This window comes from Mesoplodon mirus (assembly GCF_964341445.2).
Source record: "Mesoplodon mirus genome assembly, chromosome: 14".
Taxonomy (NCBI): Eukaryota; Metazoa; Chordata; class Mammalia; order Artiodactyla; family Ziphiidae; genus Mesoplodon; species Mesoplodon mirus.
The window spans coordinates 42,977,624-42,993,266 of NC_138990.1; the positions used below are offsets into that span (position 1 = coordinate 42,977,624).

Below are 15,643 nucleotides of genomic sequence, written 5' to 3' on the forward strand. Positions count from 1 at the left end.
ATTTGTGTTCAGGTTGTTGCGTGATCATGTTTTCATCTCTGTTGCCTCCTCAGGAGTGGAATAAATGCTGGGTCGTATAATTTCATACTTAACTTTTGAAGAACTGCCAAACTTCTCCAAAGCACCGGCACAGTTTACATGCCCACTAGCAATGTATGATTTTCCACATTCTCCCCAGCGCTTGTTACTGTCTTTTTATATAATTATAGCCCTCCTAGTGGAGTGGTATCTTGTAGTTTTGCATTTCCCTAATGACATGAGTATCTTTTCCTGTGCTTATTGCCCATTTGTCTATCTTGGAGAAATATCTATTCGGATCCTTCACCGAATTTTTAATTGGGCTATCTTCTTACTGTTTAGTTTTGAGTTCTTTATATATTCCGGAACAAATCCTTACGATTTGCAAACATTCCTCGCATTCTGTGGGTTGTCTTTTCACTGGTTGCATAGGTTACAACACAAAGGTTTTCATTTAGATGTAGTCCAACTTATGCTTGTGGCGTCCTGTCTAAGAAACATTTGTCTAACCCAAGATTATGAAGATATGCTCCTGCTTTCTGCTAAGAGTTCTATAGTCTTAGCCTTTACACGTAGGTCTGTGATGGGTTTTCAGTTAATTTTGTATGTGATGTGACCCCTTCCCTTTCTTTTAAGGACCTTTCTGGGAAATTGCCTACACCACTCAGCTTTTATTCACTGGCCGGGACTTAGTTACATGGCCATACCCATTGTCTGTATGAGGTTGGAGAATGTGTATTTCGGGCATCCTGTATCAATTTTTTAAAGAGTGTTGTAAGCCTCCTCAGCCACAATCTTAGTCTGAGCAGGTCAATTCTATTGCTTCGTTTTTCTAATGAATTTGTTTGTCGGCTTTCACGAGGATTTAGCAGGCGAGTTTAGCGCGAACGGCCGCTGGCTCTCACTCCCTCCCTCGGAGACCTACCCCAAGGAAAACGGTCCCGAGTGACTTGGCCAGCCTTTCCCCCGGCAAATGTGGGCTCTGGCGTTTTTCACTTTGGGAAACCGAACCCGCGCACTTCGCGGCTTCCCCGTTTTCCCGCGCGTTGCCCCCGGCCCGGGGCGCGCCCGCCGCCCCGCCCCTCTTCGCGCCGCGCCCTCTCGGCCCGGGAGCCGCCCTCCCCGCGGGGGCGGCCGGCCGGGCGATAACACCGAGAGCGTGCAGCCGTGCGCCATGGCAGTGTCCCCCGAAGGGATCCCGGCCCCGCCAGTCGACACGCCGCCACCCCCGCCGGAAGCGCACACCTTGGAGCCCGGTTCGGTGAGCGCAAAGCGAGGGGCGCGAGGGGCTTGGAGGCTGAGCCGGGCGCAGAGCGGGCGCTGGGCCGGACGGGCCCCGGGACCTTCCGGGCGTCTGGGCGTAGGCCTTCAGCCAGCCCCGGCAAGCCTCCAGGTTGTTGAACTGCCCCTGGTAGGGTTTGACAGTTGAGAGCCGAGAGGCTTGAGGGTGTTCGGGAGCCCCAAAGGGAACAGGATGGGAAACCGAGTCCTAGGCAAGCGAAGTAAGCTGCTGATTCCTCCACCTAGTGAGGCCAGGGCCAGTCTAGGGCTCTTGTCCACCGCACTCCAGGTCTTCCCCAGGCCCCCTGCACCCTGGGCAGGCAGGACGCTGAGTGGTGCGTGAGGAGGCTGCCTCCCTTCCCCAGTCTCCGGGCAGGTGCTGCGGGCAGCCACAGCGACCCTCTCAAACCCGGCTTCCTCCAGGCGCCGGGCTCTCCTTGAGGAGACTGCCTCTAGAGATGTCCTTCCTGGCAACCGGGCTCCCAAGTGAGGGTGGCGGGCAGGCGGGAACCTAGGGGCGCCCTCAGCCCCTCGCATCCCCCCTCCCCCCATCCCCTGGATGGGGCTGGGGTGCATGTCATTCAGGGTGGCTGTGTTGGAGAGGAGTTAGGACGTCTCAACTTTCCCGCCGAGTGCAAAAATCCACTGCCCGCCCTGTGCTCAACGCGTTCATTCTGTCTGTGGCTTCAATTCCCTATGCTGACTCAGTGCTTCCTCTCCCGGCACCTCGGAGCAAAAGATTGTGGCCTCCAAGAAAGCAAGCAAGATTAAGAGGCCCTCTGGGGACTCTCACTTCCCAGGGAAATTTAGAAATTCAGGGTGAGATGAATGGCTAGAGGGGAAACATGGTCCATGAAATGCTAGCATTTCATTCTCATACCAACTCTATGAGGTGTATTATCCCCATTTCAAATGTGAGGAAATGAAGCTCGGCACACTGAGTACCTTGTCCTGGTCACACAGCTAGAAATGGCAGACAGAGTTTGCATTCAAATGTGTCGAATTTGTCTAAATCTCAAACTTGATCTCAGTTGACTGTGAAGGGCTTATGATTTAAGTAGGTAAAACTGTCTTCCTCAAGATTCCAAGATTGTATCATATACCTAGTTTCAGCTGGAATGTCTGTTTCAAGTGCCTTCTATGTATCAGAAACTTGATAGGTATGTTTAGTGGGAAACCAGGGTCCCATTATGGAGGGGGCAGGGTGGGGGGAGAGTTATCATGTTGGATTCTGCCTGTTGTTAAGCTTTCTGGAAGTTGAAATAGTGTTCACAAAAATATCAGAAAAGAAGCCCACATCCTGCCTCATGTGTGGGTAGGCAGAGTGCAGAGGACTGGATAAACCCTTATCTGGGAAGACCTTCCTTTCCTTTGGGGTGTCTGGCAAGATACAAAAATGGGTGAAACCACGGGCCTCGCCACTTCCCCTCCCATCCCCGGGCAAAAGATGAAAGAGAAGGATTCCCAGCGTCTTTGGAAGAAATAGCACTTGCCACAGTGTCTTCATGGCATTTATTCTTTTAACAAATATATATATTGTCTATATGCCCAGCATTGTTCTAGGTACTGGGGACATGGTGGTGAATCAAAGTTATATAGCTCATGCTCTCAGAGAGTGTATATGCTGGTGGGGAGAGGCAGAAAATGAATAAGAATATATCCTGTAGTTAGTACAACTGAGAGAGAGATTTGGGTGGTCAGGGAAGGCCTCTCTAAAGAGACGACATTTAGGCTTCAGCCTGAATGGCAAGGAGTCAGCTCTTGCAAAGACCTGGAGGAAGAGCCTTCCAGACAGAAGGGACAGGAAGTGCAAAGGCCCTGAGGCAGCAACAGAAAAGGTCATTTTGAGTAACAAGAAGGAGGAGGCTACCATGGTAGAGGAGAGCTATCTGAAGTGAGGTGGGAAAGGGAGTGGGGGCTGATTGGGTGGCCTCCTGTAGGCAATATGGGAAGGACTTGGAGTTTTATTCAGACTGTAATGGCAAGCTGTTAGAGGGTTTTAAGCAGAGATGAGACACAATCTGATTTATGTTATGAAAAGATCAGTTGGGCTGCTGGATGGAGAGTGGATAGTAGGGAACGAGAGTAGAAGCAGAGAAGCCACTTAGGAGGCTGTCACTGATAGATTAGGGGAATTGGGAAAGAGGAATCAGGGATGACTCCTAGGTTTGTGGTCTGAGCTGCTGAGTGGACACTGGGGCTATTTAATGCCATGGGGACGGGACGACAGGGTTAAGAGGTTAAGACAATGGGATGGAAATCAGGAGCTGTGGTTTTTTTTTTTTTTTTTTTTTGGCGGTACGCGGGCCTCTCACTGCTGTGGCCTCTCCCGTTGCAGAGCACAGGCTCCGGACGCGCAGGCTCAGCGGCCACGGCTCACGGGCCCAGCCGCTCCGCGGCATATGGGATCCTCCTGGACCGGGGCACGAACCCGTATCCCCTGCATCGGCAGGCGGACTCTCAACCACTGCACCACCAGGGAGGCCCAGGAGCTGTGTTTTGACCATGCTAAGCTGAAATGCCTGTTTGGCAACCATGTGGGGCTGTGAGTAGACAGTTTAGTTTGAGTCTGGAGTTCACTGGGTAGCTTAGGGATATATATATAGGGATACACACACATATTATTTGGGGTCATAAGCGTTACTTCATTTTAGTGGTGGGTTGGTAAACAGTCTCTCCAGAAAAGAAACTCTGATTTTTGCTGTTTACTGATTTCTGTGGTGTAAATACTCTCACCATGGCCAATTTCAGGCTGCCAGTAATCACTGGCTTGCAAAAGTCCCGAATATTTAACAATCAGCTCCCGGAGCCATTGCCTCATTTGCTCATCAAAACATCCGGCACATATATACAATGGAATATTACTCAGCCATAAAAAGAAACGAAATTGAGTTACTTGTAGTGAGGTGGATGGACCTAGAGTCTGTCATACAGAGTGAAGTAAGTCAGAAAGAGAAAGACAAATACCATATGCTAACACATATATATGGAATCTAAGGGGAAAAAATGTCATGAAGGGCTTCCCTGGTGGCGCAGTGGTTGAGAGTCCGCCTGCCGATGCAGGGGACACAGGTTCGTGCCCCGGTCTGGGAAGATCCCACATGCCGTGGAGCGGCTGGGCCCGTGAGCCATGGCCGCTGAGCCTGCGCGTCCGGAGCCTGTGCTCCGCAACGGGAGAGGCCACAGCAGTGAGAGGCCCGCGTAACGCAAAAAAAAAAAAATGTCATGAAGAACCTAGGGGTAAGAAAGGAATAAAGACGCAGACCTACTAGAGAATGGACTTGAGGATATGGGGGGGGGGCGGGAAGGGTAAGCTGTGACAAAGTGAGAGAGTGGCATGGATATATACACTACCAAACGTAAAGTAGATAGCTAGTGGGAAGCAGCCACATAGCACAGGGAGATCAGCTAGGTGCTTTGTGACCACCTAGAGGGGTGGGATAGGGAGGGTGGGAGGGAGGGAGACGCAAGAGGGAAGAGATATGGGGATATATGTATATGTATAGCTGATTCACTTTGTTATAAAGCAGAAACTAACACACCATTGTAAAGCAATTATACTCCAATAAAGATGTAAAAAAAAAATCCCTTGAAGTTGGCAGGAATATCCATTTGACAGATGAGGCTTAGAGAGATAAAGTGATTTATTCAAAGTCCACACAGGAAGCTGGTGGCAAAGTTAGGGGCCTCCCGACCCCCAGTTCACTCTGGCTTGCTGACTTGGAGAATAAAACAGACTGCAGCAGGAAGCACTGTGGGGAAATATAAGGAAGAACTTCCCCCTGGAAATGCTTAGAGGTCATGGTTTAGGATTTTTTTTTTTTTTCCTTTTTCTGTCTCACTTCCTTTTAAGATGATTTGGGACAAATTAGGACTGAGAGGTTGCTGGAAAAGCCTTCAAGACATAGGGACCTCAGGATGCTTTTGGAAGTCAGGGGGCTGGAGGGAGCTGTTGGGTGTCTGTGGGGGCTTAGCTCCTGTGTCTCCCCCAGGACAGCGGAGCTGGTCGCCTCTCATTCTGTACGAAGGTGTGCTACGGCATTGGAGGGGTCCCCAACCAGGTGGCCTCCAGCGCCATAGCCTTTTACCTGCAACTTTTCCTGCTCGATGTGGCACAGGTGAGTGTGGGCAGCAGCCTCGGGGCCCCCTGCTTCCGTCTGCCTTGGTGTCTGGTCCTTTCACCCCACCTTTACTTCCACCCCCATCATGCTTGGTAGATGGTACTTCTGACCCGAGCCTGAGAAAAAAACAAATGCTATTGAGGGCAACCTCCTCAAGGATGTTTACTGCAGGCTGTTTGTAGTGGAAAAGTGGGAAGCAACATGAATGCCCCAAAATATAGAAGTAGTTGGAAAATAAGTTGGGCTTTATCCACATAATGGGCTACTGTGTAGTCACTCAAAAGAATGAGTTAGATCTATACCAGTTGACTCAGAAGGATTTCCATGATGCACTGTCAAGTGAGAAAAGTTAGTTTTAGAGAAGGGTATATAAAATGATCCTATTTTAGCAAAACAAAAACATGCCCCATATATGTGGGTGCATGGGTATATGGATGTATATATGTCTGTACATGATTAAAGGATGAGCATGGGGAAAGTAAATTCCGGAAGGATATCCGCCAGAGTGTTAATGTTGGCTATAGGAGGGAATGGTGGAGGATAGAGGGTAAACAAAAAAGGACTTATTAATAAGGTATCCATGATTTATTTATCTTTCTGTGATTTTTTAAAATGACGCTGATACGATCCCATTTGTGTAAAATTATAAATTGCAGATGCACATAAGGAAACGCAGGACAGGATGGTCAAAACACTCCTGGCAGTTGTCTCAGCATGGTGGGATTTCAGATGAGCTTTGCTCAATATTTTTCTGTACTGTTTGAATGTGTTTATAATTAGAGTGTATCCTTTATGTAATCAGAAAAATCAATAAATCGTTTTCACTGTGAAATACAAGGTCTGCCTTTGACTGTCAGCTTCAGTGCACGCTTCTTGCACTGAGCCCTTCAGGGGAGGATCTCTCAAGTCTTCTCCGAAAGTGACCGGGCATAAGTATAACAGGAATGTGCTAGGGAACAGCTATCACTCCCTCCCCCTTCTCTACTGGTGCACATATGCCCTCGGAGCTCTCTGGATTCCTGTCTTGGGGAAGAGACCAAAAAACCTTTGCACTGTGGCTCTGGCCCCTGTCAGTTTCCCAGATCTTCCTCCTGATGGGCGGGCAGGCCTAGACACCCTCTCTGACTCTGCCGGGCCTTGGCTATCCCCTCCCTTGTCCCTTTCAGATCCCTGCTGCCCAGGTGTCACTTGTCCTGTTTGGAGGCAAGGTGTCTGGGGCAGCTGCCGACCCTTTGGCTGGGTTCTTCATCAACAGAAGCAGGAGGACAGGGTCTGGACGACTCATGCCCTGGTGAGCAGCCCCATGGTCCTCAGGATCCTGGCACCCACCCCTGGCTTGAGGTCACTGTGTTTGTCACATCTGCTGCTTAGTGGATGGTTAGAGGACAAGTCTGAACAGTAGGTGACAGGAGTGGATTGGGTCTGACTGAGTCATGCAGGTGTCCATAGACCTCTCCCTCACCTGGTGGCACGGAGCTGGACAAACCCTCCAAGAGTCGCAGGCCTGGCCCTGGGGGTCTAGGAGTGCAGCCAGGCTGAGCTGGGTGTCTTGGAAGGTCTCACAGAGAAGATGTGACTTGCCTGTGGCCCCGGGAACAGGGAATGGCGCCACCCAGCCACTAAGTGCCCCAGCCCCTACTCCTGGCTACCTCCTCACCCTGGGCCACCTCGCACCCTCCATGGCTCCCACCTACCCTGAGAGCCCCAGCCCAGGGCTTCTCCAGGGGCCGAGAGCTTGAACCCAGAGGGGTGAGGTTGCTCCAGGCCCACCCTTTGCATCCTCTGTCCTGATGCCGCGGGGCGCTCCACCTGGGCTGTGCTTCAACAGGGTGCTGGGCTGCACGCCGTTCATTGCCTTGGCCTCCTTCTTCCTGTGGTTCCTGCCCCCCTTCACCAGCCTGCGCGGCCTCTGGTACACAACCCTCTACTGCCTGTTCCAGGCCCTGGCCACGGTAAGCAGGTGGCCCCCTTCCTCGGCCTGGACTCCTGGAACCCCAGTGCTGGCTGGAGGCCCCTCTGAAGTGTGTGTGTGCTTGGGATAGGGGTCCAGGTCCCCGCTGCCCACCCGCTTACCAGTTGGCCAAAGACCATTAGTTTTTCTCGTGGGCTCCAGGCTGGGTGCCCCTCCTGTCCCTCAGCCCCTAACTCCTGGTTGAGGGGATCAGTAGGGACGTGCCAGCCTGGCGCAGGCCTGGCCTCAGGAAGCTGCTGGCCTGGGTTGGCAGTCTGGTGGCAGGCGCCATCCTAAACTCTGCCCGGTGCCTCAGTTCTTCCAGGTGCCCTACACGGCACTGACCATGCTCTTGACCCCCAGCCCCAGGGAGCGGGACTCGGCCACCGTGTACCGTGAGTGCAGGCAGGCGTGGGGTGCGTGGGGTGGGATGGCTCTGCCCCTGGCCCCACGAGCTGTCACCTTGCTCCACGCTGTGTCCCAGGGATGACCTTGGAGATGGCAGGGACGCTGATGGGAGCCACTGTCCATGGACTCATCGTGTCTGGTGCCCACGGGTCCCACAGGTGCAAGGAGACTGCGCTCCCAGGACAAGTGTCCATCTCCTCCAACGCGGTGAGTGCCCAGGCTACCCAGACCCACTGGGATCCCTGTTTCGCGTCACTTGTTTCTTCCAGGGCCGTTTCTCCCCCAGGTCTCTTCATGGTGGTTTGGGGGCTCAGCTCTGCACACTATGCCCTCTCGTTCCTTCCCTGCTCCTGTAGCTGAGCCCAGGCCCTCCGTCCTCCCTGCTAACTCTGCTTCTGCTGGGTGCCTTCTAAACATGGAGTCAGACAACAGATCAGCAGGCCATCTGGAGGGGAGGAGGCGGACCCCAGAGAAGGGATGCGGTGGGGAAGGGCCACAGGCAGGGACAGGGGAGAGAGACAGCAGAACGGTTTGGTGTCCTGGCAGAGCCCTGGGCAAAACCTGACCTATGACCAGTCCTACCCATCCCTGAACGGGTGACTGCCAACGCCAACCCCACCCCCGGTGTGAAAGGGCTAGTACCCCTTCGTGTCTCCTCAAAGCAGGTCCCTTTTCAGCAGTTAGGGGACGTGCCTCTATTTATCCATCAAGTTCATCTTCTATCCACCCCCCAGCCCTTTCTCCTTAAGCAAATGACATCACTCACCTCCACCGACATTTGGGAATTAATGGTATGAGAATAATACCACCAACACCCATGGTTCACCACCCGTAAGAAAACATTACAATGAAGTCCTTGTGTACCCCCCATCCCCAGACCCACCTGTAGCCCAGCTACAGAATGTGCCTGAGCACAGTGCAAAGTGGAGCTGTAGAGCCCCAGAGAGAGCGGGGAAGTCAGTCTCCCCTTCCCGTGGCCCACGGCCCCAGTCTAGGGATTGCCTGAGTCAGGGTCGGGGAGAGACTCTGCCCAGCTGCCCTCAAACCCCATCATGGTGCTATGAGCCTGGGATCAGAGGGATTGCGACCTGCAGATTCACCCTCCCCTCTTCCATGCCTAGGCCCCACTGAGGCCTCTACAAGTGCCCTCCCCAAAGCTACTGGGTCACTGTCTGGGTGAGGGTGGAACAGAGGGTGGCAGTGGCCTTGGGTTGGAGAGCAGGAGCTGGGCAGGGCCTGGGATGCCAAGAAGTAGGGAGCAGGAGGCTGAGAACCCCTCCCGGGAGGCGGAGCCTCGTGTGAGCCAAGGCGAGAAGCATTCAGGTGCCTCTTGGTAGTTCCAGCTCTGTTGTTCCATCGACTTCACTTACGAAACACAAATTCATAGATAAAATCATCACGAATTTCAAGACAGCAGAGCATTAACTCCCAAGTGCAGTGCCTTCTGAATGTGGGACCCTGTGCAACTGTGCTGGTTCCACACTGGTGAAGCCCTGCCCCTCTCCCTCTTTCTTTCCCCACCAAAGGCAACCCCTGTGCTGAATTGGGTGGCTGTTACTCCCATGCATGCCTTGAATGTATTTTATTACATATGTGTCTTCCTCTGCATGCTAGGTAGCACCGTTCTGGTTTTGACATTTATCTGCGTCATCATGCATCACACTGTCTGCTCCTGGATCTGTCTCCCCACCCACTCCAAGCCCCTTATTGTGGATGCACAGGATCACTTATTCATCACTGTAACCACAGGGTCTAGCACGCAGAAATCAGCCCCAATGAACGTTTGCTTAAAAAAAAGAGAGAGAGTGGCAAACGGGGCTTAGACCCACGGTGGCATGGATGCCCACGGGAGGCAGAGGGTCAGCAGAAGGACCACTCTGGGCCCTTAGATCTCCCTCTCCTGCTGGGCTGGTTGGGAGGAGGGGCACCCCGCATCCTTGGGCTTGGGCTGAGGGTCCCTCTGCTCCCACTGGGAGGTACTCCTGCCCGGCCCCTGGGTATCCCCACCTCCGTGGGTTGGAGACATCACCCGCACTGAGGTCCTGTCCTGTCCCACAGACTCGTCTCTACTCCATTGCAGCCACTGTGGTTGCTGTGACGTACCCCGTGTGCAGTAGTTTGCTCTGCCTGGGGGTGAAGGAGCGACCGGGTAGGTGCGGGGTGCAGGCAGGGTGTGGGAAGAGGAAGCTGCGGCCGGGCTCCTCTTGGGTGTGGGTTTGGGTTTTGAACTCCACCAAGCCAAGATGTCCCCTTCCTGTGTTGCAGATGCCTCTGCCCGAGCCTCCGGCCAGGGCCTGAGCTTCCTGGCTGGGCTGCGGCTCACAGTCCGGCACCCGCCCTACCTGAAGCTGGTCATCTCCTTCCTGTTCATCTCGTCAGCCGTTCAGGTACCTCTGGCCAGGCTGATCCCCACTGGCTTGGCTCTGGCCATACTGGCCCTGCGTAGGTTCAGGTGTCTCTCGTCCCCACGGCACCAGAGAGAAACCAGTGGCTGGCAAGCGCCTGGCGAGGCTGGTGCTGGGAGGAGAGAAACCTGCCTAGAGCTTGTGGGGCTGGGGAGGGTCAAGGCCCAGACACCAGGAAGCTGACGCTGTCTCGGGTGGTTCTCAGCTGTGCCGGGGAGGGGGACTAGGAATGGCATTTATACCTGTGTCAGGGATAAGCGTCCTTCGTTGGGGAGGGGACTGCGTGATGGCGGTAGGAACCGGACGCTTGAGGTCCCAAAGGGGAGGCCAGACTTGAGACCCTAGCCTTGCCCTTGACTTCCACGTTTCTGCCATTTCCCATACACGCCCACTTCCTGGCGACTTCCTCAGGTGGAGCAGTGCTACCTGGTCCTGTTCTGTGCACACGCCTCCCGGCTACATGACCATGTGCAGAGCCTGGTGATAACCATCCTGGTGAGGGGACCTGGGGCGGTAGAGGCAAGGGCGCTCGGGGGCCTGAATTGGGGATGTGTGACCCTTGCCATGACACACGTGGCCGGACTTCCGGTGGTCAGTGTTCTGGACTCTGCTGTGGTCTTCGTCACCTGCATTTCAGCCGAGGGTGGAATTGGGGCCAGGGTCATAAAGTTCACAGCCACTGTTTCCAGCCAGGGGGCAAGGTCAACGTCGAGCGTCCCTCCTAAATGTCAGGGCTTTGAGGGCCTGGCACAGGCATAGGCGCAGGTGGCATGTCCTGGGCTGTGATGATTCTGTCCGCTCACAGGTCTCGGCAGTGCTGAGCACCCCGATGTGGGAGTGGGTTCTGCAGCGATTTGGGAAGAGGATGTCGGCTTTCGGGATCTTTGTGAGTGAGGCAGGAAGCAAGGCCTGGAGGGATATGGGGGGGGGCAGTGACCTGGGAGCCTGAGCCTCCTGGGGACCGGCAGTGCTCAGTGCCTAGCAGGGGACCAGGCGCAGGGGGTCATCAGTAGAGCGGTGAGTGGGTGCATCAAAGAGCCGTTGAGGGGGGGTGATGCAGGTGGAGGGAGCAGCTAGTGTGTCTGTCTCCCTAGGGGATGGTGCCATTTGCAATCCTGCTGGCTGCTGTGCCCACAGCACCCGTGGCATACGTCGTGACCTTTGTATCTGGCGTGAGCATTGCCGTGTCCTTGCTGCTACCCTGGTAGGCTGGGTGAAGGGAAATGGGAGTGGGAGCCTCACGTCCTTCCTACTGGGTATCCCTCCTCCTTCACATCAACCTGCTGTCCCAGGCCTTGTGCACAGGCTGCGCTGGGGAGGGGCCCTCCCCGCCTTGCGGGAGATGGAGGCTGCCAGCGCCATCTGTGGAGCCCTCCCGAAAGAGCGCCAGGCGGCAGGAATGGTGGACAGCTGTGTGTTGGGGAAATATTGCCTGACTCTGTGGGCCGGTCCTGGGCAGCGGGGACCCAGGGGTGAATCTGACTCACTCTCTGTCCCCAGAGAGCTCCTGGGCTGGTGGCTGTGGGGAGGATAAAAGGGATAATTCTGCAGCCCCCTCCCCCAGGTCCATGCTTCCAGATGTGGTGGATGAATTCCAGCTGCAGCACCAGCACGGCCCAGGGCTGGAGACCATCTTCTATTCATCCTATGTCTTCTTCACCAAGCTTTCAGGTGCAGGCGCCCTGGGCCTCTCCACTCTCAGCCTGGAGTGAGTCACAGAGCTGGGCTGTACCAGAGGCACAAAAGACTAGCGGCATGGGAAGCAGAGGGCAGAGTCCCCCACCTTAGCCAGCCAGGGGTCACCCGTGGGTCCGGAGGGTGTGTGGGAACCTCCACCCTAGCTTTCTCTGTGCACATGACTGGGAGGGGCCCTTCTTGGTGGCTGTACCCCTTCTGAAGCCTCTGCTTCCCACATTCTCAGCTTTCTCTGAACTCCTCCCTGGTGTCTTCGTTCCCTCACACTCCATCCACCATAGTTAGGCTGATGTGGCCAGGAAACTATCCAAGTTTCAGGATAGCATGGGATTGGGCATTTGGGACCCCTCCGTCAGGAAGCCAGGCTCTGAGCTGGATGCATGGGATGGTGTTTCCCCAGCTTTGCGGGGTATGAGCCAGGAGCCTGCAAGCAGGCGGAACAGGTAGTGGTGACCCTCAAAGTCCTCATCGGTGCCATACCCACCTGCATGATCCTCATCGGTCTGTGCATCCTCCTGGTCGGCCCCACTCCAAAGGTGCCACGTCGGAACAGCTCCCGCTCCCTTGGGAGGTAGGCACCTCTCGCACACGAGTATACACAGGAGGGCTGCCAACGCCTGGGAGGCATGCAGATGTGCACGGCTCTCATTTGGTCACCTCCACCTGATGTCCCACAAGCATGGCAGTCAGTCTAAATGGGCCCCAAACCGAATTTATCTTCTTCCCCAATCGCTGCTCCTGCTGTGCCCCGGTCCCGGTGGATGGCACCACCCTCCAGCCTGAGAGCCATCTCCGCTCTCCCCGCCGCAGGCTGCACCGAGCAGCTCTCTCTGACCTTGTTCTTCCCCCTGCGAACCACCCCCCCCATCCCACTGCCCGAGGGTGATCTGCTCACTGTCTGGCTTTCGCAGTGGACTGGGGGGACCTTGAAAGCTGGGTCTGTTTTCTTCATGTTTGCGTCCCAAGAGCTCAGCCCAGAGCCTGAGGCCAAGCAGGCGCTGCAGTATCAACACGTCTGGTCCAGCAGACGTTCACGAGCCTTGTCCACGTTTTTGCCGACGCTCATGCGTTTACAAACACGAGTCCATGTAGATACAGAGGACCACGCACGATAGGCAGAAAGTGGCTTTGTCATGGGTCCCTCACTGCTTGCTGTGGACGGCCTGGGACTCCAGCCCGTCTTACTGTGCTCATGCGCTACACTCGGGGAATAACAGGTGGATGGGGAACTGCTTGGTGGGACTCGGGAGAACAGGGTTTTAGCTTCATTCACGGGGTTGAGAAGGGGAGGAGCTGCTAGAGAGACAAGGAGCAGCCACTGACACTTCCACGGGGCCCCACCCACGTCCTCCTTCCCTTTGGTTTCTTCCCTTTCCGACAGGAGGACCAGCTACAGCCTCGCTTGAACTTGCGACTCGTGTGAGCTGGAGCGGCAGGAGCAGCGTCTTCTGGACTCCAAGTCCCCCTTTCTTCTCAGCCCTTCGGCACCCCTGCTTCCCAGTTTACACACGACCTGTCTTTTCCCCTGGGATATGGCGTCTTCGGTGACTCTCCTGAAGGGAGTGGCCTGGGCTCCAGGACCCCCACCTGTCATGTCTTGCCTGTTGACTGCAGGACATCTCAGATAGGCCTGTGCCCCTGACTACCCAGCTCCAGGCAACCTGTGACCTGGAAAGCATACCAGTAGCAACTATTCCTGGAAAAAGGAAGCCCCTACCAGCCTGGTCTGCAGACTTCCTGTGGGAGCACCAGGCCCACCAACCTGCTTGGATGGCAAAGCTACCTGACAGGACAGACACACAGAACTCGTTTCCCCTGATGTTCCACTGGATGTCTGAGAGAGGCTGACAGCACGTGAGTGGGCAGAGTGGGGACAGACGGACATGCTGGGCTGTCCAATTAGGAGAGAGACAGATGCAGCGAGGCCAGAAGACCCCAGAGGGAGCGAATGGGGCCAGTGGTGGGGATACACTGAGCAGGGCATGAGGTGTTTCTTTCCCTTTGTACAGCTAAGTGGATGACACTGTTTCTAGAAGTGGACACTGACTGATACTGAGCCAACGAAGATCCATCATTTTTATGAACAGAAGTTACTTTTGTGGAAATATTTTTCTGAAAGTTTATCTTTTTGTTTTTCTGGCTGTGCCTCACCACATGCGGGATCTTAGTTCCCCGACCGGGGATGGAACCCGTGCCCCCTGCAGTGAAAGTGCGGAGTCTTAACCACTGGGCGGCCAGGGAAGTCCCCTGAAAGTTTATCTTATAAAAGCACAGGAACCACCGTTTTCTAGAGGTCATGTCTTTGGGGAAGAAAGATCCACTGAGATTTATTTTTTCAGAAACAAATTAAAGGGTTTATCTTCTATTGAGTCTGTAAAATTTGCCTGTGGCCAGCCTTCTCATCCCACCTCCTGGGAAAGCCCTGTCCCGAGGAGGGAAGGGGAGGGTGCCTGATGTCACTGAAACTGGCTGTGGCCCATCAGCCACATGTCCCAGAGTCTGCATTTCCTCACACCAGAGATGCCATGTGGGAGGTGGGTTCCTTCCTTCCTTTGGAAGAGAAAAAAAGTTGAGACTCGATAGTGGCCAGGTGGCTCATGTGGGTTTGGGGCCTGGGGAAGAGTTGAGCAACGTGTGGGGACCCTGATGCCCCAGCAACTCCTAGAGAAGCCCAGATACCTCAAGGGAGACCAGGAGGTATAGACCTGCCCCCAACATTTCTCCCAGGCCACAGCTCAGTCCCCTCCTGAGCCCACTGCCCAGGGCTAGGCCCCCTTCCTCTTTAGACCTCTGGCTGCCTCTTAGGTGTGAGATTAGGTGCGAGGTCTAAGACGGCCAGAGCTCAGACACACTCAGGCAGGATGTGCCCCTCAGAGCTTAAAGTGTTCAGCTTCCTGTACAAATGCTATAGCACAAGAAGGAAGCTGACCTCAGAGAGAGAGTGCAGAGTGTGACCCAGTCTGTCTGATACCTGAAATTTCTGGCCCCGTGACACTGACATGGGCATCTGATCCTTGAGGTCACAGGGCCCCAGAGAAAGAGCTGGGCTTGGACTCTCTTCCTTGTCCACCTGACCGGTTCAGGAAGGGGCTGACAGGAAGCTCTGCTCACTGCCCCCCCCCCCCGTGAACAGGCGCACACACCACACACATACCTCACACACTGCACACTCACATGCACACATACAAAACAGTTTCTTAACACTGGAAAATCACTGGCCCTGTGGAGACAGTACCTGGTACGACCGAAGACCAGGTAGTTTCTACCATGTTATGTTATGCTGTGTGCTCTGGAAACCTGGGCAACGCAGGTGGGATCAGAAGCTTGTGCCACATTTTATGTTACCTATTCTATTTCCCGGGAATGCAGTCTCAAGGATCAGAGCTTCACTGTACAAAGACAGCTGCAGGGGGCCACCTCTGGGGGTTGGGGGTTAGGGGTTAGATCTCAGAGACAGGAGGTAATCATGGGCTGTCCAAAAGGTATTACTGCATTTCTTTTTCATAGCAGCCGTATGAAACAGGTACTAAGATTCTCATTTTCAGATGAGGAAACAGGCTTAGAGAGATTCAGCAACTTGCCTAAGATCAGTTGGTGGTAGAAACGGTCTTGTACCCAAGTTGGCCTGATTCCAAAGCTTGTGGAGCTAGCCAGGGCTTAAAATAGTTTTTGGAGGTATGGCTGACCCAGGACTTCGGTATCACAGGACCACTCCTCCTCTGAAACCAAACGCCAGCATCCCTGCCTCTGACGCTATGCTTCGA

At 54.4% G+C, this 15,643-nt stretch overlaps 1 protein-coding gene across 9 annotated transcripts; it reads left to right on the forward strand.

The window, feature by feature from the left end:
* Nucleotides 1–111: 111 nt before the first annotated feature.
* On the forward strand, nt 112–15,048 carry LOC309815342 (sphingosine-1-phosphate transporter MFSD2B-like). 9 transcript variants are annotated; one of them, XR_014295844.1, is made up of 14 exons: nt 112–1,279; nt 5,292–5,417; nt 6,587–6,711; nt 7,249–7,372; nt 7,688–7,766; nt 7,856–7,986; nt 9,838–9,928; nt 10,045–10,166; nt 10,596–10,679; nt 10,990–11,070; nt 11,279–11,388; nt 11,749–11,855; nt 13,261–13,733; nt 13,889–15,048. XR_014295844.1 is itself a non-coding variant. In XM_082642079.1 (14 exons), exons 1-14 carry the CDS (start codon nt 992–994, stop codon nt 13,283–13,285), a joined length of 1,701 nt encoding a protein of 566 aa, XP_082498205.1. In that variant the 5' UTR covers nt 112–991; the 3' UTR covers nt 13,286–13,411. The 9 variants fall into 9 exon arrangements, 8 of the variants coding, with proteins under 8 accessions (XP_082498205.1, XP_082498206.1, XP_082498209.1 ...); XM_082642079.1 differs by lacking the exon at nt 13,889–15,048 and adding an exon at nt 12,280–12,450 and having other exon boundaries at nt 11,749–11,892; nt 13,261–13,411; XM_082642080.1 differs by having other exon boundaries at nt 13,261–15,048.
* The last annotated feature ends 595 nt before the right edge of the window (nt 15,049–15,643 follow it).

What these genes read in the sequence shown, in the direction of transcription:
- LOC309815342 (XM_082642079.1), top strand. Translation starts at nt 992, where the DNA reads ATGTGGGCTCTGGCGTTTTTCACTTTGGGAAACCGAACCCGCGCACTT. An exon ending in TGTTCCAGGCCCTGGCCACG is followed by an intron (nt 7,373 to 7,687) that starts GTAAGCAGGTGG and finishes CCGGTGCCTCAG; the next exon opens with TTCTTCCAGGTGCCCTACAC. An exon ending in TCATCTCGTCAGCCGTTCAG is followed by an intron (nt 10,167 to 10,595) that starts GTACCTCTGGCC and finishes CGACTTCCTCAG; the next exon opens with GTGGAGCAGTGCTACCTGGT.